General features: G+C 46.1%; 1 protein-coding gene across 4 annotated transcripts in view; it reads right to left on the reverse strand.

Moving 5' to 3' along the window:
- The window catches only part of agap3 (ArfGAP with GTPase domain, ankyrin repeat and PH domain 3), a 1228693-nt gene that overhangs the window by 442956 nt on the left and 767301 nt on the right, over nt 1-18436 (reverse strand). For all 4 annotated transcript variants that reach the window (XM_068031037.1, XM_068031038.1, XM_068031040.1 and 1 more), the window contains one exon: nt 1206-1310. In XM_068031037.1, the coding sequence (XP_067887138.1) occupies nt 1206-1310 (105 nt within the window). The remainder of the gene's footprint in view (nt 1-1205; nt 1311-18436) is intronic.

Raw genomic sequence — 18436 nt, forward strand, 5'->3', positions numbered from 1 at the left:
TTTGTAGTTGAATTGAGGGAAGTGGACCCCCAGCCCAGAAAAACTGTGTGTTGTTAAGAAGAAAATAAGAAATTGTGACAAAATGAGCTGTAATATTCTGGAGAATAAATTTAGTTTTTAACGCCTTGTATTCTGATACAACAACTTGCATTTATATAGCACTTTTATAATAGCTACATGTCATAAGGCACGACATGGAGTTTCATAAGGAGATATTAGGACAAATGACCAAATGTTAGCTCAAAGACCGTTTTCTCGAGCTAGGGCTTAGGCAGCTGGTGGCAAAGTTAAAATCAGGGATGTGCAAGAGAGGACCGCAGAGATCCTGGAGGGTTTCAGGGCTGAAGGAGATTACAGAGATAGAGAAAGCCAAGGACATAGAGGGATTTGAAATCAATGATAAGTATTTTAAAATTGAGGCGTTGCCAGACTGGAAGCCAAAGTAGGTTAGCTGCACATAGATGGTGTTGAACAGGACTTGGTGCGAGTTCGGATACAGGGAGCAGAGTTTTGGATAAGCTCAAGTTTACAAAGGGTGGATGATGAGTGCATTGGTATAATCATGTCTGGAGAAAACAAAGGCAGAGTTTTTGGCGGGAACTGAAGACAATGGCTCTGGTGTTCCCAGAGTTGGAGGCAATTTCCATTCGTTCTTTACGACAATTTAGAGACCATGGAGGAATTGAGAGAGCTGGCAGTGAGGGACAGTTGAGCATTGACAGCGTAGGTGTGTAAATTAACACTGTTTTCAGAGGATGTCTCCAAGGGGCAGCATGTAGCTGAGAAACAGGAGGGGCCCAAGGATAGATTTTTGGGAGACACCAGAGGTAATGGTGTGGGAGCAGGAAGAGAAGCCATTGCAGATGATTCTCTGGCTACAACTCGACAGATAAGAATGGAACCAGGTGACAGCAGTCCCACCCGGACAATGGTGGAGAGGAGTTGGAGGAGCATGGTGTGATCAACCGTGTCAAAGGCTGCAGGCAGGTCGAGAAGGATGAGGAGGGATAGCTTACAATGGTCATAGTCACATAGGATGTCAGTAGTGACATTGATAAGGGACGTTTCAATACTGTGGCAAGCAGGGTGAGAAGCCCAAAACTAAGCTTCATTTGAATCCTAATTAGAGACATTCTTACGCAGTGTGTCCATTACCACTTTAAGATTGAAGTCGAATATTTAATAAGCTGAGACAGAACACTTACATGTAAACTGGGATGGTAGGTCAAGACACCATTATCACAGAGTGTCACATACTTCTTCTTCCATTCTTTGTTGAGTGACTTGCCACTCCTCTTCAAGAGAATCCCCTACAGGACAACATACAGAGTCAAATCTGCAGAAAAAACCAATTGCATCTTTTTCTAACACACAAAAACTATAATATAAAGTGTGGACACAGTTCTCCAATGCACATTAATCTCCATACCCCGAGACTGTCTCTCCCCGGCTTGGCTCATTTGTTTCTTATTATTACAGTGAGCAACAAAATGAGTGAAGATCACTGACACCAACAGCTTGTCACATGCTCCAATAGGAAGAGGGTAAACGGTATTCTGAAGGGATGAGTTCAATGGGGTGAAGGGACTTTGTTGAAACTTTTGTGACTGGTACCGGGATTGTCAGGATTACAGCAATGGCATTGACACAAGGCCGTGCAACTGTTGGCTGAGTCATTGTTTAATTCAGGGCTGTTTGTTTAACTCAGTGTGGAATCACACATGCAGTTTTAAAACATGCTAATATTTTATAGCACTGATTCCTGTACAAAATTTCACTCAATTGTGAGCAGGTACAAGTGATGTTACAACAGGGACTTTGTAAGCCTAAGCCAACAATGGTACCAGAAGACAAGAGTGGTCAATGATAGTACACAGAGGCTCTATGGGTCAGTATTCATCAATGATCATACTTTTTTAAAGTGCAGTAATGGAGGGAAATGCAGCAGCCAAATTCTGCAGAAAAAGATCCCAATAAGAGTAGTGGGATAAGTAACCAAATAACCTGCATTGTTGATGTTGGTTGAAGGATAAATACTGGCCAGAGCACCAGGGGAGAACTCCCCTGCTCTGCTACCAATAGTGCCTTCGGACCCTGAACGGTCAACTCATTTAACATCTCATCGGAAAGTTGGTAGTGCAGCGCTCCCTCAGTACTGGCCCACCGACAGTGCAACACTCCCTCAGTACTGACCCTCTGACAGTGCAGCACTCCCTCAAAATGATCAGACATGACTGGGTCAGTGCAGGCAGATATGAAAGATCCAATGGCGGTGTTTGAAGAACAGCAGGAAGTTCTCTTGGTGTCCTGGCCAACATTGCTTTTGCAACCAACACTATTAAAAACGCATCATCTCATTAAATACGATTAGGGTTTCTGTGTCTACCAGCCTTTCAGGTAGTGAGTTCCAGACCTGCACCACGCTCTGGCTGAAAAGACATCTCCTCAGCTCACCTCTAATCCTTCTACCAATTACTTTAAATCTATGGCCGCTGGTTATTGATCTCTCTGTTAACGGAAATATGTCCTTCCTACCCACTCTATCTCAGCCCCTCATAATTGTATAAGTGTGAAGTTGGATCCAAAACTGCTTCAGTGGCAGAAGCAAAGTATTACAGTCGATGGGCTTTTTTTGTGACTGGAAAGCGGTTTCCAGTGGGGTTCCACAAGGCTCGGTACTAGATCCCTTGCTGTTCATGGTATATATCAATGATTTAGACTTAAATGTAGGAGGCATGATTAAGAAATTTGCAGATGATATGAAAATTGGTTGTATGGTTGATGGGAAGAGATCAACAGACTGGTCAGGTGGGCAGAAATGTGGCAAATGGAATTCAATCTGGGGAAGTGTGAGGTCATGCATTTGGGGACGACAAACAAGGCGAAGGAATACACAATAAATGGTAGGACTCTGAAAAGTGTAGAGGAACAGAGGGACCTTGGCGTGCACATTTGCTTAACAGCAGACAATGCACAGCAAACTATATGATTGTAAATGCTTTGAGATGTTTGGGAAACAAAGGAATAAACAGGTCGTTTTCCGAATGGCAGGCAGTGACTAGTGAGGTACCGCAGGGATCGGTGCTCAGACCCCAGCTATTCACAATATATATTAATGATTTAGATGAGGGAACTAAATGTAATATCTCCAAATTTGCAGAGGACACAAAGCTGGGTGGCAGTGTGAGCTGTGAGGAGGATGCAGAGAAGCTCCAGTGTGATTTGGACAGGTTGAGTGAGTGGGCAAATACATGACAGATGCAGTTTAATGTGGATAAATGTGAGGTTATCCACTTTGGTAGCAAAATCAGGAAGGCATATTATCTGAAGGGCTATAAACTGAGAGAGGGGAATATGCAACGAGACCTGGGTGTTCTTGTACACCAGTCACTGAAGGTAAGCATGCAGGTGCAACAGGCGGTACAAAAGGCAAATGTATGTTGGCCTTCATAGCGAGAGGATTCGAGTACAGGAGCAGGGATGTCTTGCTGCAATTATACAGGGCCTCAGTGAGGCAACACCTGGAATATTATGTGCAGTTTTGGTCTCCTTTATCTGAGGAAGGATGTTCTTGCTGTAGAGGGAGTGCAGCGAAGGTTAACCAGACTGATTCCTGGGATGGCGGGACTGACTTATGAGGAGAGATTGAGTTGGTTAGGATTATATTCGCTGGAGTTCAGAAGAGTGAGGGGAGATCTCAATGAAACTTCTAAAATTCTAACAGGACTTGACAGGGCAGATGCAGGAAGGATGTTCCTGATGGTGGGGGAGTCCAGAACCAGGGGTCATAGTCTAAGGATATGGGGTAAACCTTTTAGGACTGAGATTAGGAGAAATTACTTCACCCAGAGAGCAGTGAGCCTGTGGAATTTTTAAAAATTCTTTCATGGGATGTGGGCGTCGCAGGCCAGGCCAGCATTTATTGCCCATCCCGAATTGCCCTTGAACTGAGTGTCTTGCAAGGCCATTTCAAGGGCATGTAAGAGTCAACCACATTGCTGTGGATCTGGACTCACATGTAGGCTAGACCAGGTAAGGACAGCAGATTTCCTTCCCTAAAGGACATTAGTGAACCAGATGGGTTGTTACAACAATCGACAATGGTTTCATGGCCATCATTAGACTAGCTTTAAATTCCAGATTTTTTTTTTATTAATTGAATTCAAATTCCACCTTCTGCTGTGGTGGGATTCGAACCCATGTCCCCAGAGCAATATCTGGGTTACTAGTCCAGTGACAATACCAGTACACCACCGCCTCCCCTGACCACAGAAAGCAGTTGAGGCCAAAACATTGTATGTTTTCAAGGAGGAGTTAGATCTTGCTCTTGGGGCGAAAGGGATCAAAGGATATGGGGGGAAAGCGGGAACAGGTTACTGAGTTGGATAATCAGCCATGATCATAATGAATGGCGCAGCAGGCTCGAAGGGCCAAATGGCCTACTCCTGCTCCTATTTTCTATGTTTCTGACATGGGGTCACTGGACAGTGATCAGGAGCAGGAACCCTGGCTGGTTTTCCCCCTCTCGCTCTCTCTAACCCAGGGGTCACTGGACAGTGATCAGGAGCAGGAACCCTGGCTGGTTTTCCCCCTCTCCCTAACCCAGGAGTCACTGGACAGTGATCAGGAGCAGGAACGCTGGCTGATTTCCTCTCTCTCTAACCCAGGGGTCACTGGACAGTGATCAGGAGCAGGAACCCTGGCTGGTTTTCCCCCTCTCCCTCTCTCTAACCCAGGAGTCACTGGACAGTGAACAGGAGCAGGAACCCTGGCTGATTTCCTCTCTCTCTAACCCAGGGGTCACTGGACAGTGATCAGGAGCAGGAACGCTGGCTGATTTCCCCTCTCTCTCGAACCCAGGGGTCACTGAACAGTGATCAGGAGCAGGAACCCTGGCTGATTTCCCCTCTCTCTCGAACCCAGGGGTCACTGGACAGTGATCAGGAGCAGGAACCCTGGCTGATTCACCCTCTCACGAATATTCTAGGCTCTGCCTTTACTCACTGAAGGTGCCTTGTTTCTTACTTGCTCTGTAGTTTTATGCTGTGTCACAACTAACCAATTGCAAATCACATCTTTGCAAACAGAACCTGGAAAAAATGTTGAAGAATGGGCCATATTGGCAGTGAGGGAACAGTTTATATTGTATAGTCTCATGGCAAATCTCCCAACAGATGGAACCATGAGTGGGAAAGAACTCTGTCGAATGAAATCATTTGCACCAACTTCCGTCTCCGTTGCTAAGCTACAAGCTTTGGTCTACACTTAATGTTCAAAAGTGAAAAGCAGGCAAAGATTAGCTGGCCCATGGAGCCTGTCCTTACTGACAGTGTGTCTTCCATCACTATCCTCCGCCAGGCTAGGAGAAGGAAAGCACTGACGTGAAGCTCTTTAATTCAGGACACCAGTGACAGCTGGAGACACAAGGCAAATCAGGAAATAATGATCAGGCCATGCCAAGTTTGGGTGTGAACAGCCTGTATGTAGCTCTGTATTGGGAATGGTAGCATTAAGGTTATGAATTGGAATAGTAATCCAGAGGTCTGGACAAATGATCGAGAACCATGAGCTTAAATTCCACCATGACAGTTTAATAAATAAATCTGGAATAAAAAGCTAGTCTCAGGAATTGTGAACATAGAACTACCGATGGTCACAAACACCCATTTAGTTCACTAATGTCAGAAAGGGAAGGAAATTCGCCATCCTTACCTGATCCAATGTATCTAAGTGTCGGCTGTGGCTTTTTAAAAAAATATTCTTTCATGGGATGTGGGCATCGCTGGCAAGGACAGAATTTGTTGCCCATTCCTAATTGCCCTTTAAAAGATGGTGGTGAGCTGCCTTCTTGAACTGCTGCAGACCATGTGCAGGTACATACAAAACATACGAACATCCAAATTAGGAGCAGGAGTGGGCCACTTGGTCCCTCGAACCTGCTCCGCCATTCAATAATATCATGGCTGATCTGATTGTAATCTCAACTCCACATTCCCGCTTACCCCCAATAACCTTTTACCCCCTTGCTTGTCAAGAATCTATCGACCTCTGCCTTAAAAATATTGAAAGACTCTGCTTCCACTGCCTTTTGAGGCCATGAAAATGGAATAGTGTAGGTCAGATGGTTTCACAGGTTGGCGCAACAACAAGGGCCGAAGGGCCTGGACTGCGCTGTAATGTTCTAATTCTAATTCAAAGACTCACAACCCTCTGCGAGGAAAAATTTCTCCTCATCTCTGTCTTAAATGGGCAACCCCTTATTTTTAAGCAGTGACCTCTAGTTCTAGATTCTCCCACAAGGGGAAACATCCTTTCCACATCCACCCTGTCACAACCCCTCAGAATCTTATGTTTCAATCAAGTTGCCTCTTACTCTTCTAAATTCCAGTGGATACAAGCCTAGCCTGTCCAACCTTTCCTCATAAGACAACCCCCTCAGTCCAGGTATTCATCCAGGAACCTTCTGTGAACTGCTTCCAATGCATTTACATCCTTCCTTCAATAAGGAGACCAATACTGTACACAGTACTCCAGATGTGGTCTTACCAACGCTCTGTATAGCTGAAGCCTAACCTCCCTACTTGTGTATTCAATTCCCCTCGCAATAAAAGATAACATTCTATTAGCTTTTCTAATTACTTGCTGTACCTGCATACTAACCTTTTGTGATTCATGCACTAGGACACCCAGATCCCACTGCATCTCAGAGCTCTGCAACTCTCACCATTTAGATAATATGCTTCTTTATTCTTCCTGCCAAAATGGACAATTTCACACTTTCCCACACGATACTCCATTTGCCAGATCTTTGCCCGCTCACTTAACCTAGCCATATCCCTTTGTAGCCTCCTTATGTCCTCTTCACAAGTTACTTTCCTACTTATTTTTGTGTCATCAGCAAATTTAGCAACCATACCTTCGGTGCATTCATCTAAATCATTTATATAAATTGTAAAATGTTGAGGCCCCAGCAATTGATCCCTGTGGCACACCGCTCGTTACATCTTGTCAACCAGAAAATTACCTATTTATGCCTACTTTCCATTTCCTGCTAGCTAGTCAATCTTCTATCCATGTCAAAATGTTACCATCTACACAATTAGCTTTTATTTTCTGCAATAACATTTGATGTGGCACCTTATCAAATGCCTTCTGGAACTCTATGTACAGTATATCCACCGGTTCCCCTTTATCCACAGCACCTTCTTCAAAGAACTCCAATAAATTGGTGAAACATGATTTCCTTCTCACAAAACCATGTTGATTCTGCCTGATTATCTTGACTTTTTTCTAAATGCCTTGCTATAACGTCTTTCATAATAGCTTCTAACATTTTCCCTAAGACAGATATTAAGCTAACTGGCCTGTAGTTTCCTGCTTTCTGTCTCCCTCCCTTTTTGAATAAATGAGTAGCATTGGCTATTTTCCAATCTAAGAGAACCTTCCCTGATACTAGGGCATTTTGGAAAACTAAAACCAATGCATCAATTATCTCACTCGACACTCCTTTTAAGACCTGAGGATGAAGTCCATCAGAACCTGGGGACTTGTCAGCCCGCAGTTCCAATAATTTGCTCCGCGGCACTTCCCTGGTGATTGTAATTTTCTTGAGTTCCTCCCTCCCTTCCATTTCCTGATTTACAGCTAATTCTGGGATGTTACTTGTATCCTCTATGGTGAAGACCGATGCAAAATTATCTGTTCAATTCATTTGTCATCTCCTTATTTTCCCTTATTAATTCCCCGCCTCACTTTCTATAGGAGCAACGCTGACTTTGTTAACTTTTTTTTAAAATATCTATAGAAACTCCTAATATCTGTCTTTATATTTCTAGCCAGCTTTCTCTCGTACTCTAATTTTTCCCTCCTTATTAATCTTTTAGTCGTTCTTTGCCGCTTTTTATATTCTGTTCAATCTTCTGACCTGCCTCCCATCTTTGCGCAATTATTTGCTAACGTTTTTAGATAACCACGGATGGTGAGTCCTTCCCTTGGAATTTTTCTTTCTCGTTGGAATGTATCTTTTTTTTTATTCATTCATGGATGTGGGTGTCGCTGGCTTGGCCAGCATTTATTGCCCTAATTGTCCTTGCGAAGGTAATGGTGAGCTACCTTCTTGAACCGCTGCAGTCCATGTGAGGTAGGTACACTCACAATGCTCTTAGGAAGGGAGTTCCAGGATTTTGACACCAGCGACAGTGAAGGAACAGCAATATAATTCCAAGTCAGGATGTTGTGTGACTTGGAGGGAAACTTGCAGGTGCTGGTGTTCCCATGCATTTGCTGCCCTTGTCCTTCTAGTTGGTAGAGGGTTTGGAAGATACTGTTTAAGGAGCCTTGGTGCGTTGCTGCAGTGCATCTTGTAGATGGTACACACTACTGCCACTGTGCGTCGGTGGTGGAGGGAGTGAATGTTTGTGGCTGGGGTGCCAATCAGTGGGCTGCTTTGTCCTGGATGGTGTCGAGCTTCTTGAGTGTTGTTGGAGCTGCATCCATCCAGGCAAGTGGAGAGTATTCCATTACTCTCCTGACTTGTGCCTTGTAGATGGTGGACAGGTTTTGGGGAATCAGGATGTGAGTTACTCACCACAGGATTCCGAGCCTCTGACCTGCTCTTGTAGCCACGGTATTTATATGACTACTCCAGTTCAGTTCTGGTCAATGGTAGCCCCTAGGATGTTGATAGTTGGGGATTCAGTGATGGTAATGCCATTGAATGTCAAGGGGAGATGGTTAGATTCTCTCTTGTTGGAGATGGTCATTGCCTGGCGCGAATGCTATTTGCCACTTATCAGACCAAGCCTGGATATTGTCCAGGTCTTGCTGCATTTCTACATGGACTGCTTCAGTAACTGAGGAGTCACGAATGGTGCTGAACATTGTGCAATCATCAGCGAATATCCCCACTTCTGACCTTCTAACTGAAGGAAAGTCATTGATGAGGCAGCTGAAGATGGTTGGGCCTAGATCACTACCCTGAGGAACTCCTGCAGTGATGTCCTGGAGCTCAGATAATTGACCTCCAACAACCACATCCATCTTCCTTTGCATTTGGTATGACTCCAACCAATGGAGCGTTTTCCAGACTCGGTCAAATGCTGCCTTGATGTCAAGGGCAGTCACTCTCACCTGACCCCTTGAGTTCAGCTCTTTTGTCCATGTTTGAACCAAGTCTGTAATGAAGTCAGGAGCTGAGTGGCCCTGGCAGAACCCAAACTGAGCATCACTGAGCAGGTTATTGCTAAGCAAGTTTTGCTCGATAGCACTGTCAATGATACCTTCCATCACTTTAGTGATGATCGAGAACAGACTTATGGGGCGGTAATTGGCCGGGTTGGATTTGTCTTGCTTTTTGTGTATAGGACATATCTGGGCAATTTTCCAGATTGCCAGGTAGATGCCAGTGTTGTAGCTGTACTAGAACAGCTTGGCTAAGGGCATGGCACGTTCTGGAGCACAGGTCTTCAGTACCATTACCGGAATGCTGTCAGGGCCCATAGCCTTTGCAGTATTTAGTGCCTTTAGTTGTTTCTTGATAGCAAGTAGAGTGAATTGAATTGGCTGAAGACTGGCATCTGTGATGCTGGGAACCTCAGCAGGAGTCTGAGATGGATCATCCAGACGGCTCTTCTGGCCAAAGATTGTTGCAAATGCTTCAGCTTTATCTTTTGCACTGATGTGTTTGGCTCCCCCATCATTGAGGATGGGGATATTTGTGGAGCCACCTCCTCCAATTGCTTGTTTAATTATCCACCACCATTCATGATTTTATGTGGCAGGACTGCAGAGCTTAGATCTGATCTGTTGGTTGTGGGATCGCTTTGCTCTGCAATTGCATACTGATTACACTGTTTGCCATGCAAGTAGTCCTGGGTTGGAGCTACACCAGGCTAACCCCTCATTTTGAGGTATGCCTGGTGCTGCTGCTGGCATGCCCTCCTGCACTCTTCATTGAACCAGGGTTGGTCTCCTGGCTTGATGGTAATGGTAGAGTGGGGGATATGCCGGGCCGTGAGGTTACAGATTGTGGTTGAGGACAATTCTGCTGCTGATGATGGCCCACAGCGCCTTATGGATGCCCAGTTTTGAGTTGCTAGATCTGTTCGAAATCTATCCCATTTAGCACGGTGGTAGTGCTAAACAACGCAATGGAGGGTATCCTCAATGTGAAGGCGCACTTTGTCTCCACAAGAAACGTGCAGTGATCACTCCTACCAATACTGTCATGGACAGATGCATCTGTAGCAGGCAGATTGGTGAGGACGAGGTCAAGTATGTTTTCCCCTCTTGTTGGTTCCCTCACCACCCAGTCTTGCAGCTATGTCCTTTAGGATTTGGCCAGCTCGGTCAGCAGTGATGGACATTGAAGTCCCCCACCCAGAGTACTTTCTGTGCCCTTGCCATCCTCAGTGCTTCCTCCAAGTGCTGTTCAACATGGAGGAGTACTGATTCATCAGCTGAGGGAGGGCGGTAGGTGGTAATCAGCAGGAGATTTCCTTGTCCATGTTTGACCTGATGCCGTGAGATTTCATGGGGTCCGTGGTCGATGTTGAGGACTCCCAGGGCAACTCCCTCCCTACTGTATACCACTGTGCCGCCACCTCTGCTGGGTCTGTTCTGCCGGTGGGACAGGACATACCAGGGATAATCATTACAGTGTCTGGGACATTGTCTGAAAGGTCTGATTCCGTGAGTATGACTATGTCAGGCTGTTGCTTGACTAGTCTGTGGGACAGCTCTCCCAACTTTGGCACAAGCCCCCAGATGTTAGTAAGGAGGACTTTGCAACGTCGACAGGGCTGGGTTTGCCATTGTCGTTTCCGGTGCCTAGGTCGTTGCCGGGTGGTCCGTCCGGTTTTATTCTTTTTTATTGACTTTGTAGCAGTTAGATACAACTGAATGGCTTGTTAGTCCATTTCAGCGGGCATGTAAGAATCAACCACATTATTGTGGATCTGGAGAAACATGTAGGACAGACTAGGTAAGGACAGCAGATTTCCTTCCCTAAAGGACATTAGTAAACCAGATGGGTTTTTACAATAAATCGACAATGGTTTCATGGCCATCATTAGACTAGCTTTAAATTCCAGATTTATTAATTGAATTCAAATTCCACCTTCTGCTGTGGTGGGATTCGAACCCATGTCCCCAGAGCAATACCCTGGGTCTTTGGGTTACTAGTCCAGTGACAATACCGCTACGCCACTGCCTCCCCCGAAATTAAAATCCCCCATAATTATCGCCATACCTTTGTGACAAGCCCCCATTATTTCTTCCTTTCTACTCCGTCCTATCGTGTGGTTACTGTTTGGTGGCCTATACACCACTTCCACAATGACTTCTTGCCATTATCATTTCTTATCTCGAACCGAACAGCTTCGACATCCTGGTTTCCTGAACTTAGGTGATCCCTCTCTATTGTGCTAATACCAACATTCATTAATAGAGACCCCTCCACCTTTTCCTAGCTTCCTGTCCTTCCTAAATGTCATGCACCCTTCAATATTCAGGTTCCAATCTGTCATCCTGCAGCCATGTCTCTGTAATGGCTATCAGATCGTACTTATTTATTTCTATTTGCGCGATCAGTTCATCTGTTTTGTTTCAAATTCTACGCGCATTCAGATACAGAGCCTTTAGTTTTGTCCTTTTATTATTTTTGTAACCTCAAGCCTTGTCTCCTGATTTACTCTTAGATTTGTACTCACTGTTCTTTACTGTCTCGGTCTGTTTATCGTTTCCCATATTAATACCTTTCTCTCTTGCCTTGTCTCTACTCTTTGATATGCAACATCTTCCTAAATTTGATCCCTTGCCCCCACTATTTAGTTTAAAACCCTCTCTACTTCCCCAGTTATGCGGCTCGCTAGAAAACTGGTCCCAGCATGGTTCAGGTATCCTAACGGTACAGCCCCCACTTTCACCAATAATGGTGCCACTGTCCCACAAACCGGAACCCATTTCTACCACACCAGTCTTTGAGCCACGCATTCATTTTTCTCATCTTATTTGCCCTACTCCAATTTGCAGATGCTGCTTCTTAATTTGGTGCCTAGCTCCTCATACTGACTATGCAGAACCTCTTTCCTTGCCCGATGTCATTGATACCTACATGGATCATGACGACTGGATCCTCCCCCTCCCCTCTGTAAGCTCCTCTCCAGCCCTGAGCAGATGTCCCGAACCCTGGCACCAGGCAGCCAACACAGCCTTCTGGACTCTCGCTCTTTGCCGGCAGAAAACAGTGTCAATCCCCCCTCACTATACTGTCCCCTACTACCACTACTTCCCTTCTTGCCACTCCCACTTGAACGGCTTCCTGTACCATGGTGCTATGGTCAGTCTGCTCATCCACACAACAGTCCTCGCTCTTGTCCATACAAGCTACAAGAACCTCAAACTTGCTGCTCAATTACAGGCTCCTCCACTCCCACCTTCTCAATCCCCTTACCTGCCTGACTCGCAGTCACACCCCACCGTCCCACACCACTGATCAAAACAGATGACCTTATCCTAAGCGGTGTGACTGCTTCTGGAACAAAGCGTCCAGGTAACTTTTCCCCTCCCTGATACATCACAGTGTCTGCAGCTCGGCCTCCAGCTCAATGACTCTGAGCCGAAGCTCCTCAAGCCACAGACGTGGTTGCCATGGATTGCCGTGGCATCCAGGAGCTCCCACATATTGTAGCTGCAACACATCACCTGTCCCACCATTTTTACTGTGTTAATTTAATTAACTTTATTTTCTCTTTTATTAATTTATAGTTCCTCTCCTTACTGAACTCCCTCACTTACCAAACTCCCTTCTTCACACTCTGTGTGACGACAATGCAGACAAGCAGCAGAGTCCCCTGAATTTATACTCTCTGAAAACAATGATGCACCAGCCTTGCTCGAGCTCAGAAACCAGTTTAAGATAGCTACCTAATTAACTAGCACTAGCTCTGAGAGAGCTTGTATACCCCTGTTTAAAATTGTAAGAAACTTAACTTTGGCTCACCACTTTCTCGAGGGCAATTAGGGATAGGCGATAAATATGAAGCCAGTGCACCCACATCCCATGAATGAACAAAAAAACTTGCCTCTTAACTTGAACAGTAATTTCAGTTAATTGCTAAATGTTAACAAAACAAAAACTAGTCTTTAGAGAGATTAACCCTTAAAACCGCCTCACTTACCAAACTCCCTTCTTCACTCTCTGTGCCTTCCAGCAGCACCAGTGCACCAACAGTGCTTTTAGGAAGGCAGTTTCAGGATTTTGTCCCAGCAACAGTGAAGGACTGGTGATATAGTTCCAAGCCAGGATAGTGTGGCACTTGGAGAGGAACTTGCAGGTGGTGGTCTTCCAATGCATCTGCTGCCCTTGTTCTTCTGGGTGGTTGAGGTTGCGGGTTTGGAAGGTGCGATCAAAGGAGCCTTGGTGAGTTGCTGCAGTGCATCTTGCAGATGGTACACACTGCTGCCACTGTGCATCAGTGTTGGAGGGAGTGAATGTTGAAGGTGGTGGATGGGGTACCAATCAAGTGGACTGCTTTGTCCTGGATGGTGTCGAGCTTTGAGTGTTGCTGGAGCTGTACACATCCAGGCAAGTGGAGAATATTCCATCACACTCCTGACTTGTGTCTTATAAATGGTGGCCAGATATTGAGGAGGCAGAAGGTGAGTTACTCACTGAATAAGTCTCAAACCAGGCTTTAAGGTATCAAGAGGTGGATTATTTGCCTCAGACTTCCCAGCCTCTGACCTAGTCTTGCAGCCACAGTATTTATGTGTCTGCTCCAGTTCAGTTTCTGGTCAATGGTAACCCCCCCCAGGATGTTAATAGTGGGGGATTCAGCCATTGTATGTCAAGGGGAGATGGTTAGATTCTCTCTTGTTGGAGATGGTCATTGCCTGGCACTTGTGTGGCGCTAATGTTACTTTCCACTTATCAGCCCAAGCCTGAATGTTGTCCAGGTCTTGCTACATCTGGACATGGGCTACTTCAGTATCTGAGGAGTCGCGAACGGTGAACATTGTGCAATCACTTCTGATGTTATGAAGGAGGGAAGGTCATTGATGAAGCAGCTGAAGATGGTTGGGCCTAGGACACTACGATACTACCACTATTCCTGTGGGGAACAGGATGAGATTAGCGGTGTTTGATCTGGGATCCCATGGGGAACAGGATGGGATTAGCGGTGTTTGATCTGGGATCCCGTGCCCAGTGTGAATGTGCAGCATCAGTGGATGATCAGTGGATGGCTGCCGAATGGGAAAAAGTTTAGCCAATCATTGAATGAAGAGATCAGGAGCTTGAGGCAGTGAATGCAGAGCCTGTGCTGTGCTGTGCGGTGCGGTTCTGTGCTGCAGTTGCTCACTCCCTCTCACTACACCACTATCTATACACTTGTTTGCAAGGTTCCCTAATCTTGCCATTTCCATCCCTCATTTTCACAGGAACATGTCTCTCCTGCACGCTAACCAACCTCTCTTTAAAAGCCTCCCACATATCACATGTGGATTTACCTTCAAACAGCTGCTCCCAATCTACATTCCCCAGCTCCTGCCGAATTGTGGTATAGTTGGCCTTCCCCCAATTTAGCACTCTTCCTTTAGGACCACTCTCGTCTCTGTCCATGAGTATTTTAAAGCTTACGGAATTGTGATCACTATTCCCAAAGTAGTCCCCCACTGAAACTTCAACCACCTGGCCGGGCTCATTCCCCAATACCAGGTCCAGTATGGCCCCTTCCCGAGTTGGACTATTTACATACTGCTCTAGAAAACCCTCCTGGATGCTCCTGACAAATTCTGCTCCATCTGGACCTCTAACAGTAAGTGAATCCCAGTCACTGTTGGGAAAATTAAAATCTCCTATCACCACCACCCTGTTGCTCCGACATCTTTCCATAATCTGTTTACATATTTGTACCTCTATCTCACGCTCGCTGTTGGGAGGCCTGTAGTACAGCCCCAACATTGTTACCGCACACTTCCTATTTCTGAGTTCTGCCCATATTGCCTCACTGCTCGAGTCCTCCATAGTGCCCTCCTTCAGCACAGCTGTAACATCCTCTTTGACCAGTAATGCAACTCCTCCACCCCTTTTACCTCCCTCTCTATCCCGCCTGAAGCATCGATATCCTGGGATATTTAGTTGCCAATCATGCCCTTCCCTCAACCAAGTCTCAGTAATAGCAATAACATCATACTCCCAGGTACTAATCCAAGCCCCAAGTTCATCTGCCTTACCTACTACACTTCTTGCATTAAAACAAATGCACCTCAGACCACCACTCCCTTTGCGTTCATCATCTGCTCCCTGCCTACTCTTCCCCTTAGTCACGCTGACTTCATTATCTAGTTCCTTACAGGCTTTTGTTACTATCTCCTTACTGTCCACTGACCTCCTCATTTGGTTCCCACCCCCCTGCCACATTAGTTTAAACCCTCCCCAACAGCATTAGCAAAAGCACTCCCAAGGACATTGGTTCCAGTCCGGCCCAGGTGTAGACCGTCCAATTTGTAATAGTCCCACCTCCCCCAGAACCGGTCCCAATGTCCCAAAAATCTGAACCCCTCCTTCCTGCACCATCTCTCAAGCCACGCATTCATCCTGACTATTCTTTCATTTTTACTCTGACTATCACGTGGCACTGGTAGCAATCCTGAGATTACTACCTCTGAGGTCCTACTTTTTAACTTGGCTCCTAACTCCCTCAACTCTGCTTGTAGGACCTCATCCCGTTTTTTACCTATATCATTGGTGCCTATGTGCACAATGACAACTGGCTGTTCACCCTCCCCCTTCGGGGAGATGTCAGAGGTAGATTCTTTACACAGAGTGGTGGGTACGTGGAATGCACTGCCAGCGGTGGTAGTAGAAGCAGATACATTAGGGGCATTTAAGTGACTCTTGGATAGGTACATGGATGATAGTAGAATGAAGTGTGGGCAGTTAGTTTGATCTTAGAGTAGGTTGAAGGTTTGGTACAACATCGTGGGCCGAAGGGCCTGTACTGTGCTGTACTGTTCTTTGTTCTATGTTCGATCATACGAGGAACTGTTGTTACAGCAATGTCCTGTGACTGAGATGATTAACCACTAACAACCAAACCATCTTCCTTTGTACTTGGTACGACTCCAACCACTGGAGAGTTTTCCCCTGATTCCAATTGACTCCAGTTTTACTGGTGCTCCTTGATGCTATATGCTGTCAAATGCTGCCTTGATATCAAGGGCAGTCACTCTCACCTCACTTCTATAATCCATAAATTCTATAATCCCCCATCCTGGCGGTTTACCATTGACCAGAAACTAAACTGGAGCAGCCACATAAACACAGTGGCTACAAGACCAGGTCAGAGGCTGGGAATTCTGAGGCAAATAACCCACCTCTTGACACCCTAAAGCCTGGTTTGAGACCTACTCAACTGAGATGATATCTGTCATTGATGCAGAATACAAAGCCTATATGATGCACAAGATAATCCCAACAGCCAAGACATTGCATGACCTGAAAGTAGGCAAGACAGCCATGCAAAGGAGAGGGAAATATGACACAAACAAACACTGGATCAGCTTATATCAAGAAATCCAAACTGCACGTGACAAAAGAAATCTGCGAGCGATGTATGAAGGGATCAGGAGGGGGCTTGGCTCTACCATCACCAAAGTTGCTCCCCTGAAGTCGGCAGATGGTGAAGTACTCACAGACAGAAGTAAACAGATGTCCCGTTGGGCTGAACACTACTGTGAGCTGTACTCCTGCGAGTTGGACATCTCCCAGCCTGTGCCCGACGCTCTTCCTGTCATGGATGAGTTAGATAATGAAGCCTCATCACCGGAGCTCAAGAAGGCCACAGAATGCCGAGCAAACAGAAGGGCACCCGGCAAGGATGGAATCCCAGCCAAATTGCTCAAGCACAGGAAGTCCCATCTATTGCCACACCTTTATGACCCTCTCCTTCTCTGCTGGAAAGTAGGCTTTGTTCCGCAGGAGATGCATGATGCCAAAATCATCACACTATACAAAAACAAAGGCGACAGATGAGACTGCAACAACTACAGGGGCATCTCACTCCTTAGCATCACGGGGAAGGCCTTTGCTAGGGTCATACTTAAAAGCCTCCATTTACTTGCAGACCGAGTGTACCCAGAAGCACGATGCAGTTTCCATGTCAGCAGATCTACTGTGGATATGATCTTCTCTATACGCCAGTTACAAGAGAAGTGCAGTGAACAGAATATACCCCTTTACCTTAGTTTCACAGATCTCACTAAGGCATCCCCCTGACAGCATTACCCCTGAAATAATCAAGAGTGCCAAGCCTGCTATACTCTCAGCACTACATGAACTGCTATGCCTGTGCTGGGACGAGGGAGCAGTACCCCAGGACATGCGCGATGCCAACATCATCACCCTCTATAAAAACAAAGGTGACCGTGGTGACTGCAACAACTACCGTGGAATCTCCCTGCTCAGCATAGTGGGGAAAGTCTTTGCTCGAGTCGCTCTGAACAGGCTCCAGAAGCTGGCCGAGCGCGTCTACCCTGAGGCACAGTGTGGCTTTCGTGCAGAGAGATCGACTATTGACATGCTGTTCTCCCTTCGTCAGATACAGGAGAAATGCCGTGAACAACAGATGCCCCTCTACATTGCTTTCATTGATCTCACCAAAGCCTTTGACCTCGTCAGCAGACGTGGTCTCTTCAGACTACTAGAAAAGATCGGATGTCCACCAAAGCTACTAAGTATCATCACCTCATTCCATGACAATATGAAAGGCACAATTCAACATGGTGGCTCCTCATCAGAGCCCTTTCCTATCCTGAGTGGTGTGAAACAGGGCTGTGTTCTCGCACCCACACTTTTTGGGATTTTCTTCTCCCTGCTGCTTTCACATGCGTTCAAATCCTCTGAAGAAGGAATTTTCCTCCACACAAGATCAGGGGGCAGGTTGTTCAACCTTGCCCGTCTAAGAGCGAAGTCCAAAGTACGGAAAGTCCTCATCAGAGAACTCCTCTTTGCTGACGATGCTGCTTTAACATCTCACACTGAAGAATGCCTGCAGAGTCTCATCGACAGGTTTGCGTCTGCCTGCAATGAATTTGGCCTAACCATCAGCCTCAAGAAAACGAACATCATGGGGCAGGATGTCAGAAATGCTCCATCCATCAATATTGGCGACCACGCTCTGGAAGTGGTTCAAGAGTTCACCTACCTAGGCTCAACTATCACCAGTAACCTGTCTCTAGATGCAGAAATCAACAAGCGCATGGGTAAGGCTTCCACTGCTATGTTCAGACTGGCCAAGAGAGTGTGGGAAAATGGCGCACTGACACGGAACACAAAAGTCCGAGTGTATCAGGCCTGTGTCCTCAGTACCTTGCTCTACGGCAGCGAGGCCTGGACAACGTATGCCAGCCAAGAGCGACGTCTCAATTCATTCCA

This window comes from Heterodontus francisci, chromosome 5, assembly GCF_036365525.1.
Source record: "Heterodontus francisci isolate sHetFra1 chromosome 5, sHetFra1.hap1, whole genome shotgun sequence".
Lineage (NCBI taxonomy): Eukaryota > Metazoa > Chordata > Chondrichthyes > Heterodontiformes > Heterodontidae > Heterodontus > Heterodontus francisci.